A 17,021-nucleotide genomic window follows, 5' to 3' on the forward strand; every position below is an offset into this window, starting at 1 on the left:
CAAAGTACTTCCCAAACCAAAAAAACATTTAAAGAAAATGTGCACAGTTTGAAACAAAAAACTTCACATTGTTGAGCACTGATTCCACTAGGCATAAGCTTGTTCAAATTATGCACATTTGCTTTAAATGAATTTTTTTTTTTTTTTTTTTTTTTTTTTTTTTTTTTTTTTTTTTGAGAAAAGTATTTTGGATAGGGTAGCTTAATGGTATAATGATTTTGTTGTAACAAATATTTTTCAATTGCAATGTTTTGAGCAAATACATGGATGTCTTGCAAGTGTAATGACTATACGAACAAATGTAACCCTTATTTTGGTTGATATAATAATTTTGTTGCTCGAAAATTTTCTATTGATTGAATAATTTATTTTAAAAAAATGCCCAAAATTTATGCATTTGGACTAGAATTGTCAAAAATAAAATTGAGACTTGTTTATTGTGTAGGTTAGAGGTAAAAATAAATGTGTAAAACTCGAAATATCTAAAACACCCTCAAATTTAACAGTCCATTAACGGAAGTGGGTAAAGTGAGATAAAAGAATTGAAAATGTCAGTTTCAAAATGCAAAGTGAGACAAAATCAATTTCAAAGAGTAAACTAAGATATGATGGCAATTTCAGGGAACATTTCGACTAATAAGCCAAATATGAAAAAGGACATATAGTTTTTTCAGTCAACATTTATCACATGGGTCACCACGTTTTGTTGATGAAAAATGTGGCAGCTTGCCATACCATTATTCAATTTCTCTTCTAGACTTTCAGTTTTAAAAAGCCTGTGGTGCACACACATCTTTTAAAGATCAGATTTGTGAAACAAATTGGTATGTTTGTAGCTTAATATGTTATGTTGTCGAATTACAAATCAAACTAGTGACTAAGTACGAGTTATTTCACTATCGTCACCCATGTAACCTTTACATTTGTTCTACTATTTTTTTAGACATGTTTTTTAAGACACGTAAACTCTACTTACATCTATATTTTTGTTAGTACGACTCTACCATTACTTAAAACTAACAATTTGACAACGCACCGTGTTGAACTAGACGAAAGATATTTGACATTCAATATGAATATATCATGAATTTAAGCCGTTGCAATCAGATTCAAGAGGGAAATCAAATCCCTCATATTTTGCATTTCACCAGATGGATTGATCTTTACCATCAATAACCAAATACAGACAGATTAAGCTAATTAATCCTGCTTACCACAAACCAATTAAGCTAATTAATCCTGCTTAAAAAACTAACCAATTAAAAGCTAATTAACAACAAAAATCCAACACGTCTTCAAAATCTCCCTATATATTTTCCCTCTCCGCCTTCCCCTCCATTATCTCCACCTCCCTCCACCACTCTCTCTCCCCTCTCTCCTCTCTCTCTTCTCTCTCTCCTCTCTCCTCTCTCCTCTCTCTCCTCTCTCCTCTCTCTCTCTCCATTTATACACTCTCACGTAACCACAAAACGAAACCAAAAACTCCTGTATTTTCGGAGAGAGGCAGCGAAGGGAAGAAAGTTAGAGGAAAAAAACAGGAAAAAAAAAAAAAAAGATGCAGGGATTAATAGGGAGAAGGGTTTTATCGAGAACTGCAAAATCCCTGCGGTGGCAACAACAACGCTGCTTCTCTCAGGTGTCTCAGAGGGAGGAAGCCCTTCTCCAAGACAATGGCGTCGATGTTCCCAAAATGCCCCCGTTCGACTACTCCCCTCCGCCGTACACCGGCCCCACCGCTGACGAGATCCTCGCCCAGCGCAAGGAGTATCTCAGCCCCTCCATGTTCTACTTCTACAACAAACCCGTGAGCCCCGCCGCACCCGATCCCTCCTCCTTTCCCTCCCTATCTAATCACGTGTTTCATATGTTTGATTTATTTTCTTTGTTTTGTGCAGCTGAACATAGTGGACGGGAAGAGGCAGTACTTGTTCGACGAGAACGGGCGGAGGTATTTGGACGGATTCGGGGGGATTGCAACGGTGAGCTGCGGGCACTGCCACCCGGACGTGGTGGAGGCCATAGTCAACCAGACCAAACGCATACAACACTCCACCATCCTCTACCTCAACCACGCCATCGGTGACTTTGCTCAGGCGCTCGCTAACAAGTTGCCCGGCAATCTCAAGGTTGGTTGGACGAAATAAACTTAATGTCACAGTGACGATATCTTAACTGATCATGTATTTTTATTAAATTGAAATACAGTCACTATAACATAATTAATTTATCATGAGTAATTTGACGGTCTACATTTTTTGATGAATAAACTTACTTGCATCAAGAATTATACTATGACAATTAATTTATCTTAGTGTATTCAACTGTCACAACTTTTGGTGAAAAAACTTACCTAGGAGATAATATTTACTCATCTCAACGTATTTATGGAGTGATACTGAGTTGGGATATCGTTGCAATATCTCAATTTCATTTCAACGTATTTATGTAGTGATATTGAGTTGAGTTGAGATATCATCACAAAATTAAGTTATATAATTAATCGAGCATAATCGATCCAACGGTGTATGTTTTTTCTGTGAAGAATTGTCATTATGACCGATGACGATGAGTGATTGTGATAATTTTTGTTGGTAGGAGTCGCAATCACACCCATGATAGAATCAATGCCTAGTTCATCATGGTATTGTTCTCCTAGTTATTAAAATGACAAAAAAACCCATTTGTAATCTTTGGGATTTTATGTGTATTTCTTATTCATTTGTGGTAAATTTGTTGGTAGGTGGTGTTTTTTACAAACTCGGGGACGGAGGCGAACGAGTTGGCGATGTTGATAGCACGACTGTACACTGGATGTCACGACATAATCTCGCTAAGGAACGCATATCATGGCAATGCTGCTGGTACCATGGGTGCCACCGCCCAGGGCAACTGGAAATTCAACGTCATCCAGGTCATTTTCTCTTCTATTTTCTACATTTCACTCTAAAAAATTTTGGATGCTTCAGAGTATCCAATACTCCTAATGTTTAAACATCAAACGATTAAAATATCTAAAATATTAGATAGTCCAAAGTACCCGAAAAAGTCTTGTCTTCGCTTTAAATATCAATAAATTAATATTCACGTGAAGTTATCAAATTGTAGTGGCTAAAGCCGAAAGGGGCCAAGACATTTGTTAATATGTTATCATTCTCGATTGGCTACATACATGCATACAAGCTGACCCCATGATACGATATCGACACCACCTAACGTCATCCCAATTGGAATGCCTTCAGTAATGGAAGTAGATTGTCTGTCCTCCTATTTGGGTATCCTTCTCATCCTCTTTATTTTGTGCAGTCACAGTTAAGCCACGTCAATATTTTATATTAACTTTTTTATAGAGATAATAAGACAAAAAAATATATATATATAAAATGTTAACATGACTTAACTGAGACCATACAAATAAAAGAAGATAAAAAAAGCATCCAAATAGGATGACAGACAATCTACCTCCTTCAATAATACCAAAAATGGGCCAAGTACTATATAGATATGACTAAACGATAAGGATGTCCAAATCATTGCTTGGTGATAATATTTTTTTTCTCTATTGTTTTTCATTTGGGTGGGGATATAAGTCCATTCCAATTCATGCATCAAATACATTCCCCATGCGTAAATTATTTTTCAATTATGTATTCACCAATATAGAACGGTGACGCATTAACCAATATCTTTCTTTTAATTCTCCTTCTAAAATAATATCATGTTAAATACGTAACTATTAGCACATGCATATCAGAAGAAAGGATACTTGGTAGGACATGATTATATTTGTACACACTGATTCTGGCTTGTTTGCTTAATAATAAGGAAAGTATTACATTTCGCGTAAGATTTATACTACATAATATTAAGTATGTTAGTCTAGTCTTTTTCTATCTATGTTCAAATCCTTATTTTCTACACATTAAAATAATTTAGAATATTGTCTTAAAAATAGGTAATGTTAGGAAAACTAAATTTGTAAACAAAACTTACAAACTAAATAATATGTCAACTAATATGAATGAGCACACATTTATTAACGTTTAAGTCATGATTTAATCATCAACTTCCATTTTATTTATTTTGTAAAATTTTGTCTAGAGGCAAATTTATGCTTATCAATATTATCAACGCTAAGTTATGCATTTATGAGGTTACCTTTAATTGACTCTATTATTTGGTTTTGCATTGTTCCCAATAAAATTATTAGAATTCCCAAGGGGGAGGTTAGATGTTGAAAGCAAAGTTCAATAGAACCATCACGGCTGGTCCAGTGATTGGGACGAATTTTAAGTCTTGTATTTTACACAATTCATCTTAAGTTCGATTTCTAGTGCTAGTGAATCACACAAAAATGGCTTGGGAGATGTTGAAATGCTTCTGTGAGTCTACTCGTTCCCTAGAATGGTGGACAATCGCCGCCGGCTAGTCCTCTTTAAAAGAAAAAAAGGGCAAAGTTCAACAGTACGTATATTATACTGTTTAGGCTGTATAAGGAATAGTAAAGCATTAGAGAATCATTAAGTAAAAGACGCAAATGTTTCATGAAATTGTACATTCTCAAAATCTTTTGCTTCTCCAACAAAGATATTTAGATGGTTTTTTAATACTTTAGTTAAATACTTAAACCAAGTTCTGTTTCTGTGCCGTTAAATGAGGATCGTGAGACATAGGAGAGAGAGTTGTAGATGCATATACTCATTCGCTACGAAAGTTGTAATTAGCATTCTGAAATATTCTTCAGTTTTCCGTCTATGGAGTGCAGAATGACGTTTTTGCTGATACCTTGATGATTTTACATTAGGAAAACTAATGAAAAGGGCTTGAAAACTTTGAGTTTTAACGATAATGACAAAATAAAAGGTAAATTGAATAGTACCATGATTGACTTTTTAGTGCAAAAATGTGATTTTTTGTTAAAGTGAAAAGTACCGATAGCTTTTCGCTAAAGTTCTCTTTTACATTTGCACCAAATATATCAGTTCTATATTAGAAGGGCTTACTGTAATTTGCATTGTTCAAAGTTTGCTAACGAAATTATATTGGTTTGATCAACAGAGTGGAGTTCATCACGCCGTAAATCCGGACCCATACAGAGGAGTTTTTGGTTCAGATGGAGAGAAGTATGCAAAAGATGTCCAAGATCTCATAGATTTTGGAACTTCAGGCCATGTTGCTGGTTTTATGTGTGAAGCCATACAGGTATGTCATCTGCCTAATAATCAAGTTATTACTAAAACCCTTCGAGGGAGATGCGGCAAAAGGAAGAAAAATCCATGGATCAACCCCCTTTTTTGAGTACTAACTTTTTAAATTATGTTACAGGGAGTAGGCGGAATTGTAGAACTAGCTCCGGGTTACTTGCCAGCCGTTTATAATAGCGTGAAAAAAGCCGGAGGACTTTTCATTGCTGATGAAGTCCAGTCTGGTTTCGCTCGCACGGGGAGCAACTTCTGGGGATTTGAGGGCCATGGTGTCGTGCCTGACATTGTGACAATGGCAAAGGTCAGCCGAAGAGTGACTTAATAATATCATCATTCTTTCTTCAACCCCAAGAAATATATATTTGAAGCTGGTCTTCTGTGTTTGACTTAAATCTTTGACTGCATTTTGCAGGGAATTGGAAATGGCATTCCCCTTGGTGCTGTGGTAACCACTCCTGAGGTTGCAGAGGTCCTAACTCGCCGCAATTACTTCAACACCTTTGGTGGCAATCCAGTGTCTACAGCTGCAGGACTGGCGGTTCTAAAAGTGATTGAGAAAGAAAAACTGCAGGAGAATGCGTTGGTTGTGGGATCGTATCTGAAAGAAAGACTCAATGCTCTTAAGAATAAATATGAACGTAAGCATTCACTTGTACATCAATATCCATGGAGTCATGACAGGCAATAATTTCCTTTATAATTACAATAGATCTTATAAACTAATTGTCTTTATCTCAACTTCCGGTGATGGTTGCGTATGTAGTTATTGGCGATGTGAGAGGAAGAGGATTCATGCTGGGAGTTGAACTTGTTACTGATCGTGAGCTGAAGACCCCTGCGAAGGCTGAAACTGTACATGTTATGGACAAGATGAAAGGTTTTTGTTAACCTCTTCGATTCTCAATCCCTTCCATGTTTCAATGCTACCTAACCTGCAAATTAATCTTTTTTTTTCCTCCTTCCGTTATCAGATTTGGGAGTCTTGATCGGAAAAGGTGGCTTCTATGGAAATGTTTTCAGAATCACACCTCCCTTGTGCTTCACCAAGGAAGATGCAGGTATATATTTTTCTACCGCCTTAGCGAAAATAGCAAATTAGTAACATGTCATTCCGAAAAGTTTGTAGTACCAATCGGGTTGTGTTTTCTCTGGCTGCAGATTTTCTTGTGGATGCAATGGACTACACGATGTCGAAAATTTGAAGGCTAGCTCAAGTCTTATGGTAGATAAAGGGTGTAATTAATCATTCACCAATCGGTCTAAGCACCAACGAACTGTTATCTCTTGAAAATAAATTGTCAAAATAGTAGGTTTGTGCTTCAATAATTCGACTACGATCACGAAGAGTCAACAACTTGTTGTCTCTCACTCAGCACAAACCTTGACGCTTCTTTGGTTTACTTCTTATGATCTTTGTGAATATTTGAGGGGTGTCTCTCCATTTATATATAATGCATATGTTATTGGTTTAGCGTTTGTACTTCTGTCACCTTTTTTCGGGTTATTAGATTTTCGGCAACTGAAACTGCAAATTCATGCGAGCTTTGCACATTCATGTTTCCGCAACGTGTAATGCAGGTGAGTCCCATTAGAGATGTGATCTATTGGAATGGTATTTTGAAAATACAAATTCAGTTATGTACATACAAGTTCAGATAAGTTTGTTGAAATTAGAACTGAATGCTATTTCCTGACCATTTCCGCCTGTCGAAGGGGAAGCAACGGTGCACTCTCCGTTGAGTTTTCGATGACATGATTCATTTACTGCATTAATGCAGAAGACAAAGAAGAAGAAACAAAACTGATGTAGACTCGTGACTAAATTTTTTTTTTTTTTTCCCTTTGCTGTACTTGGAAACGAAAAGGTAATGTCCAAAAACAATTAGACAAAGTTGTGAAGGATGGCTCCAAGGCAAACCATTGAAATTAACACCAAATCGTTGGCATCATTATGTTTATTGGATGTGATCATCTTAACCATAGCTTACTATTTCGCTTCGAATACAACGGTAGTTTTCTAGTGTTTCCGTTGTAATCAAGGAGCAAGTAGTTCAGTCTGGTGTACTTAACTGCTTATAAAAGTCCATTTCCATTAGTTTCTTCAATTCCCGGTCTGCACAACCATGGCGTGCACTTCATTTACTTTTCCGGCCTCTCCAACCTCCTCAACTCTAAGGCCGAAAGACATCTTCAAAGAGCATATTCGTGTCCGAAGATTTTGCTCAGTTAACCATCCTTGTCATTGCATCAATCATATCCAGGTCTCTCAATCAAAACTACAAAACAACAACCGTTCCATTGGAATTTCCCCGTTTCAAAGTTTGAGTTCCATGGTCCCAAATTTGCTTAGATCATTTTTGTTTGGCCCGGCCACGAGTAAGCATATGAAAATGCAGAATAGCATGCATATAATGGAGAAATTTGGAGAGAGTACTAGTGATCAAGGGGAGGAAATAAAGGGAGCCAATTGGATGGAGGGGCTTGTGGCACTCGGTGACCTGTGGAGCAATATTTGGGAGCAAAAAGAGGTTGCGGACGAAGACAACACTCATGATGAGGGTGAAAACGGTGGTTGTGGAAGTGGTGGAGAGGAAGGTGGTTGTGCGGAGAGTTGTGGTTTAGAAGATAATGATGGGGAAATGAGATACAGATCATACGACCAGGAGTCTTTCTCGAGGTTTTTAGTTAGAGTACCATGGTCAGATACCAAGCTATTTTCTAAGCTAGCCTTCTTGTGCAACATGGCTTGTGTGATACCAGAGATCAAGGTATGTTTTTGTTAATCATGTACTTATAACCATAATAATGTTGGGTCATTAAGCATTTTCCATCCGCAATACTAACGCGCATGCAGGCCGAGGATTTGAAGATATATGGCCTCCAATTTGTAACATCTTCATTACAAAAGAAAGCAGAAGTAGCTGTTTCTTTGGAAAGTTCAACGATGACAGAAGTACTTCAAGCAGCAAGTGAAATGGCAAGACAAGAGACGGAAAATGACCTTCTGTCACTCCACCACTCCTTGCCTTGTGAATGGTTTGTTTGTGATGACTCCAGTACGTCTACTCGTTGCTTCGTGATTCAGGTTATTTCTTATAAGCCCTTCATTACAATCTGTGTATGACAGGTCTTTACTAACTTTATTTAGCATTAGCTAGCTCCTCCAATGGTATTTGTTACATCTATGTGGGTCAAATTTTCGAAACAACGAGATGATGTGCCACAGATTGGAAATGCACAGCTGAAAATCGTCCTTCATTTGCAGGGCATGGACTCCCTTGCTTCCCGACAGGCATACCTCTTTTTCGAACCCACCAAATTTGAGGTAAGCATAGACATTCAATGCATAACCTTCTAATATCTTGAAGGGGAAGAAAATGCGAAATTAACCATTGACAAACTAGGCCTGGCTAACAGTGTCGTCCCTGTGTAGGAGACGAATGTACATGTTCACAGAGGAACCTATGAAGCGGCACAGCAAATGTACCAGCAATTCATGCCAGATATATTGGAGCACTTACATAGAAACGGTGAACTCGCAAAGCTTCAATTTACTGGCCATTGTCTTGGAGGAAGCATTGCTCTTTTAGTCCACATGATGCTCCTCACTAGGAAGCTTGTGAAACCCTCTACTCTTCTGCCGGTTGTCACATTTGGATCACCATTTGTGTTCTGCGGAGGCCACAAGTTACTTGATCAACTAGGGTTGGATGTGAATAATCACATCCATTGTGTGATGATGCATAGAGATGTTGTCCCTAGAGCTTTCTCCTGCAACTACCCCAACCACGTGGCTACACTCCTCAAGCGTTTAAATGGTTCATTTCAGTCACTCCCTTGCCTGATAAAAAATGTAAGTACCAGTACGATAACTTCATAGAAACGGGCGAACATTCCATCAATATTGCACCAATAACATGTCAATGACAAAACGTGCCCACAGGTCATTGATGTTATCGACAATATAAATAGTGCTAAAAGTCCGTCACCTAATAAAAGACGCACGTACTGCACTGAGAATATTGTTTAACTCATAGAATCCTCCACATTAATAAATCGCTTTTTCTGATGTATATGTTTTTATGCAGAAGACGTTGTACTCTCCAATCGGCAAACTATTCATTCTTCAACCTGATGAAAGGTTATCTCCTCCACACCCTCTACTCCCTATGGGGAGCGCCCTCTCTGTCCTGGACAACACGCAATCTGGTTTCTCTTCAGATATCTTTAGGGCCTTCTTGAACTCCCCACATCCACTAGAAACCCTTGGTGATCCTACAGCTTATGGTTCAGAAGGTACAATCTTACGTGACCACGATTCAAACAACTATCTAAAGGATATCAATAAGATCCTACGGAAACACACAAGGATGGTTGTGAGGAAAGTGAGGAAGCAGCGGAATCTCCTGTGGCCGCTGCTCACTTCACCATCTCCACACCAGTCGAACAATGAAGATGAGAGTGGTCCGAAGAGAGAAACAAGTTACTAACAAGATATCGTACAGAGGAATTTCACATTCTTCTTGTATTCTCTCTCTCTCCTTTGATTTCCCCTTCACGAAACTTACTGATCCAATACTCTTAATATGGTTATGGTATCATCTGCCTAAGTTGATCGATCTTGGTTTCGTTCATCGTCTAATATCATGTTGATTTACACTCAGTAATAATTAATCTAGTAAGTTAAACCATAATTATTGGCAGAATAATTCAGCTTAATTAGCCCGAAAACAAACTGGTAATGTATAAGTACTGAATCTGAAACAAAAGCAAGCTCACTACAGCACCACCAAAATCGAGTGATATATATATAAAGCACAACTTACAGTTCAAAATATTGAGGCACGAATTTAATCTGCAGACAACTACCGATCATTTCAAGCAAACATTGATGACATCGGAGAATGCCTGCCTCCGGCAGCAGAAACTCTTGTACTTCGAAGGAAAAGGAAGCCCGAAAATTGAATCGTTGATGTTAGAATCGAAACAAAGTCCACTACCAAAACCCCGAATTCCTCGTATACTTGAATGCTCTTCCTAAGAAATACTACAGTCAGCACCGTCGACATGGCATCCTTCAATCTAGCCATTTTCTGCTTCCTAAGCTTAAGCTCTCAAGCTGTTCTTTCTCTGTGATGACAAAACTTAGATTTCATATGATGTTACATCAAACATTGATTATGTTATGCTCGTACTATTACAGTTGTATCAAATTAATAACATATGCACGAAGTTAAATTACTGATGTACCCTTTGGTTTTACCACCTGAGATCTGAACTTCCTTTTTAATTTTTTCGTGGTTTGCATGATGCATGGGTACAAAAGTTCAAACGCTGTTGTTTTCGAGATCAAAGCACTCATTTTGTGTATGACTTTTATGTGAAATCTTTTTTCAGTTTGTCAAACACAAAAACAAAACTTTTCTCTACATGTATAATAACGCGTAACATACCGCTTCGTATTCTAAGCATGCTGAAAAAAAAATTATTTCTGTGATTTCTATTATTGATCGACACGTACTAAATTTATGACAACAAAATTAGAAATGGTTAAGTTTATTAAAATGTATAAAGTAATGATAGAGATCGCTAAAGTAGTTGGCCGAGTAGCATGTCAGAGAAACAAAACGTTGAAAAAAGATGATGACATTGTGGACTCATCCTTTGGTACATGTAGGCTTATGTGTGCTGTCCGTACAGCAATTTCGAATAACTTGCTTGAAAAATGTCGACACTCGATGCACCCCTTTTACTTTACGCCAAACCTATTATTCATTTTGTATTTATTTGGTAAGGAGAAAATTATGGACAAATTAAGAGAGCAACACTCCTTGTCCTTGCCTCCCAAAGGTGCCGAAGGGACGGGCAGAGTGACGATCCGAGAGTGGATTCACCACCAACAGGCCTAGCCGATATGGGTCATGAGACATTACGTAATTCCCGCCTTCCTCCTGTTTATCACTGGTAGTCCATTGTGAGCGCGGCATGCATTTTTTATTTGTTTCGTAACTAACACATATTTGGTCTTGTTACCATCTCCTTTCAGTCAAGCTACTTCGTTAGCTTGTACTGTATTCCGAAGAATCATTTTTTTCTTCTCCTTGTTGGCTGTGTCTTGATCGTTAATTATTTTCTTCGGTATGGTGTGCGTGAGTTCTACATCCTCTTATCCATTTTCCAATACCAAAGCCAAACTTCATAATTCAGACACACCCATTGGCAACCAAATGTAACCTTCATTGATAACCTTCAAGCTCAAGTTACCGTATTCTCATAAACCAAGGATGAGAATGTTGGAATATGTGGCCAAGTGGCCAACTCACATCCACTTTCGGCTAATAAAATAATAAGGTGGACAAAATCATTGTTGCTTTCCTTGTTTTGAGGAGAAAAGGAAAAGGCTAGCAAGTAGCCTTATTATTTTATTTGTATTTGGTTGTTTTTTAAAAGGGAATGAAGGGTGCAGCCGAGTGTAGAGAAAAAGAAGGAAGGGCACCATTTGTTTTTTAGCATTCCTTTTGTCAGAGAACCGAGAGTAGAGAAGAGTGAGGGAGCTCATTTCAGTTTTGGGAAGGAGAGAGAGTTGCAGAGAGAAATCAAGAGAGCTAGAGTGAAAGGTCTCTTGTGAAAGAACTCTTGAGGTAGAGTGAGTCTCTTGGGAAAATTCTGTGAGTGGGTGTACAAGGGATATGGGATTGGGTTATGTCGATTTAACTCATGTGTAACTTGTACTGTTTTTCTCATAGTGAAGAGCAATATCTCTCCGAGGACGTAAGCAGGTTTTTGCCGAACCTCGTAAATTTCTCGGTGTCTTTATTTCTCGTATTTTAAATTATTCAACTGTGGGTTTGTATGTTGGTGAAGATAATCAGCCAAGGCACAACAGAGAAAGCGTTTTTATTTTTCTTTGTGCATGACTTTAGAGAATTTCAATGACTTTAGAGAAAGCGTTTTTGTTAGCTTCATGATCGCGTTAGAAATTGGATATTTAGGGAATGATTGAGAACAAAAGGTAAGGAAGAACAAAAAGAATTTTTCAGAGAATTTCAATGACTGCAAAACATGGCTGCGGCACTAAGATTTCATTCATTGTAATTTTTTCAGGAACATTCTTCCTACTTATCTGCAGGTATTGCAGATGGTACACATCCTTCAAATGGACAGCTGGATATATGAATCACAGCCGTTACATCTGTTGTTTGAAAACTAGAATCCTATGCTTCATTCCTTCACAAACTAGCCGTTACAGCTTTTTAAGTTCCTTTTGGTCCTGCCTTCGAACCTTCAAGTCTGCAATATAGCTTACATTTCAACAGATTGGGGTGGTTCTAGCTCATCTGGATCTGCAAGGGATTGTATCCTGCTAGCTGCTTGTGAAGCATACGAGACTCTTCCGCAGAGTGCTGAATTTCCTGCTGATGTGTTTACTTCTTGTCTCAGAACTCTTCCACAGAGTTCTGTTTCAATTTTGTGATTCTTCTTCTTTGTTGTGAATAATGTTATTGATAGCTTCTGCATTGCTTCGTTTGCTAGAAGCTTGTCACTGCATTTTCTTCAATTCAAGGTCATAAACCTGGGGTGCGAAGTTTGAATGCTGTTGTGGATTGGCAACAACAATCTGGATATCTGGTACTTCCTCTCTTTAAGATGTAAAGATTACATTTTCTGCAGTCCGCTTCTCAAGTTCACTAGGGTCAACTTGCAGCCGGTTTTGTCGACGGTTCTGTCCGACTTTATGATGTGCGAACTCCTGAAATGTAAGCTCATCATATCTTCTTCTGGCAAGACCAAAAATATGGGTTATGATATTTTTGAAAGTGTTGCAACTTTTAGAAAAGATAAGTTACAAATAGTTACGTTTGCTTACCTAGATGCACAATTTCTTTATATGTTTACAAATGATAAGCTCTTCATTTCTGCTTCTGTCACTATACGTTTGTCCCACTATAAGTAAACATTAAACATGATAATATGCTATGTAGCTGGTTGTAGCTCTTCATTTCTAGCCTTCCATCCGTACGAATCGCTGCTTGTAGTTGGTGCTGCAGACGCTTTTGCATCCATTTATGCTGATGACAACTCTCAAGCTAGATGAAAATTCTAATTCTACCCTTATGGTTTGATAAGGGCTTCTTTTATATTGGAAGGCAGTGCAAGTGGACAGACTGCAATTGCAATCTTGCTGTTGCTGATCACTCGGTGCATCTGGACCGTCATGATATAAAATTCCACTGCCCCAATTCTTCTTCGACGTCAATGGGTGTATCTGGAAGCATTGGTAGGTGACGATTTAGTGGTGTTGATAGTGAGGTTGTACACTGGGTGTCATGACATAATCTCATTAAGGAACGCATATCATGGCAGCGCTGATGGCACCATGGGGGCTACTGCCTAGGCCAATTGGGATTTTATCAGTACCACGACTTCTGGTGATGGTTGCTTAAGTAGTTATTGGTGATCGTGAGCTGAAGACACCTGCAGAGACCGAAACTGTACATGCAATGGACAGATGAAAGGTTCGTGTTAAGCTCTTCAATTCTCAATTCGTGCTTTGATGCTACCTCATCTGCAAATTTATCTTTACTTAGTTTTTCCTTTTATTAAAACAATACACCCATAAAACAATACACCCGTAAATGATTACATGTATATTGTGTTTGTTTGTAAGTGATTTGTTAGAATTACATGTAGATGATGCTTTTAAAAATAACTGTAAAATTTAGTTTGTGCAAATTACTTTATTGTCCATAATTTTATTTTGTGGTTGAAGATAAAAATGTTTTTTCATCCTCTTATTGTTGACAAAAAAAGTTTCATTAATATGTGGTTTAAATTAACTTCTTTCTTACAAATCTGTTATGTGTAAATAAACTAACTTGAAATAGGTCCAATTTTATGGAAAGAGATCCTCTCCGGATCCCTTCCACCAAATCCACCAAATCAATCAATACAGGCCCTTGAAATTTGATCCAACGACTACAAACAGGGGGCTTCTTTAAAAGTTGTAACTACTTTAGCTGTTGGACTAAATTTCAAGGGTCCGATTAGGTGATTGGGTGGATTTGGTGGAAGAGATGCGGAAAGGACCCCTTTCCAATTTTATGGCCTAACAATTAGATTAGTCCAATTTTTAGTTATTTTTTTATTTAGGTCCATGAATAAGACTCCATGTGTCAGCACATTTTGTTGTTAGGTTGATACTTTGCATTGTGATTATTATTTTACTCTACTATAGCTATTCAATGGAAAAAGAAAAAAAATATAGAAAATGATACGATCGGTAGTTTTCTAGTTATTCTAATCGAAAATAATCGCTATAAAGTTAGCGACTAATAAGAGTAACAATCGCTATCACCATACTGATCCCTCCCTTTTCAATTTTTTTTCTTCAGTTTTTTATTTTTATTTTTTATTTTGTTAATGTTTCTTTTAGTTCTCTTACCATAACAACAAACTATCATATTCGTGTTTTTCAAAATATATTTTTTCCGTGAAAAATATATTATAATTCATTTTTAAACACTTGTAATCAATGATTTAAAACCTAAATTTAAAGATACTTTTTTTTTATTTTCCCACTTTAAGAATCAATAAAAAATAGTTTCAGGATTTAATAATCGGTAGGATCACATCCAAAGGTTTTGCAATATTTTCCTTAACTCTAGCGCAAAATATTTCTTAAAGCTAAAAATTTCAATTTTTTTTTTCACAAAAAATTGTGTGCTATAAGCTAAAGTTAGAGTCATTCTATTCGCACCACATATTTCCTAAAATTAATTTAGGACATTTCCAAAATTTTGGACACCTATAAATCTCTTAGGGGGCCTCACTATTAGTGATATTATTTTTCTATTTTTTTCAACTTAGGTACCCTATTAGTCGGCATAAACTCAAATTTCAGCTGATCTTTTATAATCTAAACTACCTATCATATAAGTATTTTTACAATCTAAACTACATGTCATATAAGTACTTGTACAAGCTAAACTACCTATCATATTATAATATTAGTCGGCATAAACTTAGATTTCAACTGATATTTTATAATCTAAACTACCTATTATATATAAGTACTTTTACAGTTTGAACTACCTGCCATATAAGTACTTGTACAAGCTAAACTACCTATCATATTGTAACTACCTATCATGGTGGAATAAGTAATTTTACATGATTCTAACGATAAGATGTAGTCCTCCATCTTGGTAACGTTAAAAGCCCCCAAAGCTAACACAATCAATGTCAAAATCCTCTTGAGTAATTACTTACATAAGACAATCAATGTATAATGCTCGCGAATCATGTAACAAATACCAGTAAAAATGAAGCTTACTGTTGTAAACGACTCAACGAAAACATGTAAAATTACTTGTAGTTCTCATAGGTTCATGCGAATTCAAATTCAAATTTGGATACTAATCCGCATGAATCGTGAGGAAAATTCAAAACAGGTGTCGGATAGAGTTTTTGATGAAACGATGAGATTTGATGAGTATTTTTTTTTTAAATTTTTTTTTAATATAACGATATATTTTACACTAAAAAAGATGAGAGTTTTTTTTTATGAAATGACGAGATTTGATTTGATGTGTAACTTAAAGTTCCATGTTAATTCTAGAAAAGTCATGGTAAAACATTTAACGACAGTCAGTGCAATTTTGTTTTCAAATTATGGACACTTTAATTGCTCTACTTATTAGACCCTACCTATGACTGTGCAATACATTAGACCCATATTAAAACATGCGGATCATGATCCTCTCCCGAGCAAGGGGTGAGGATCCTCCTGACCAAGTCCATCGGGCCGTTGAAAATTTATCCAATGACTACAAACAGGGCCCCTTCTAAAAGTTATAATAATAGTAGCCGTTGGATAAAATTTCAACGGTCCGATGAGTTTGATCAGGAGAATCCTCATTTGAGATGGGCAAATACCCATTGGTTATGAGTAACCGCGGTTATCCGCCCATTTAAATTTGATGGTTACGGTTATGGGTAACCGTTTAGATAAATAAATCGTTATGGGTATAACCGTTTACTCGTGAAATTTAAATGGACGGTTATGGGTATTACCCGTGGTTATAAACGGGTACCCATTTAACCGTTTATTTTAATATATGTAAAACTATAAAATAAAAAAAATTAGTTTCTAACTAAGTTTAGTATCCCGAGATATATTTGATTATAAAGGGCCATAATATATATATATATATATATATATATATATATATATATATTTATGCCTCACTTGAGAGAAAAATATAAGTGATAGAATGGGCTAATGTTTAATATATGTGATTGAATGTGCTAAAGCATTAGTGTTCGACAGTTTTGTTTTGGAGTCTTTTGGAGTTTTGACCAATTCAAGATAATGATTACCTTGAGTATTTAGAAACATGTTATTATTAGATGATGCGTACCTATATATATATATATATATATATATATATTTAATTGGCCTCGAGTTTTCAATAAATATTTGACCCAAAAATTAGAAATCGATTAAATGGCTTGGATCGATGGACATATGTTTCTAAATAAAAATCCAAATATTTTTCAAATTAGCCTATTAGCAGACTGATGCGTACTTACATATATATATATATATATGTATATATGTATACAAGAATATTAATTAACCTACAACCATGCATGATTCTTGTAATAGATTGACCGTCAAATAATTGAGAGACATCGCATATATTCATAAATAATATTGTCGTTAATATAAAAATGCATGTTAAATGTATTTATAATGGTATTTAATAGTTAGAAAAAAGAAAATTATGACAAATTTCTTATTAATTTTCAAGTTGTTTA

The 17,021-nt window shown here is 36.4% G+C and overlaps 2 protein-coding genes across 2 annotated transcripts; both read left to right on the forward strand.

Moving 5' to 3' along the window:
* Positions 1–1,363: 1,363 nt before the first annotated feature.
* Positions 1,364–6,672, forward strand: LOC137745166 (alanine--glyoxylate aminotransferase 2 homolog 2, mitochondrial-like). Its single transcript, XM_068485067.1, has 9 exons — positions 1,364–1,804; positions 1,896–2,126; positions 2,741–2,911; positions 5,056–5,199; positions 5,323–5,502; positions 5,614–5,839; positions 5,965–6,078; positions 6,173–6,259; positions 6,360–6,672. Exons 1-9 carry the CDS (start codon positions 1,556–1,558, stop codon positions 6,401–6,403), a joined length of 1,446 nt encoding a protein of 481 aa, XP_068341168.1. The 5' UTR covers positions 1,364–1,555; the 3' UTR covers positions 6,404–6,672.
* A 652-nt stretch (positions 6,673–7,324) lies between these two features.
* On the forward strand, positions 7,325–9,709 carry LOC137744240 (phospholipase A1 PLIP1, chloroplastic-like). Its single transcript, XM_068484100.1, has 5 exons — positions 7,325–7,969; positions 8,056–8,286; positions 8,467–8,526; positions 8,635–9,054; positions 9,290–9,709. The coding sequence occupies exons 1-5, from the start codon at positions 7,325–7,327 to the stop codon at positions 9,689–9,691; spliced, it is 1,758 nt and encodes a 585-aa protein (XP_068340201.1). The 3' UTR covers positions 9,692–9,709.
* Positions 9,710–17,021: the final 7,312 nt, after the last annotated feature.

The sequence above is a fragment of the Pyrus communis genome, chromosome 9 (assembly GCF_963583255.1).
Source record: "Pyrus communis chromosome 9, drPyrComm1.1, whole genome shotgun sequence".
NCBI classification, from domain to species: domain Eukaryota; kingdom Viridiplantae; phylum Streptophyta; class Magnoliopsida; order Rosales; family Rosaceae; genus Pyrus; species Pyrus communis.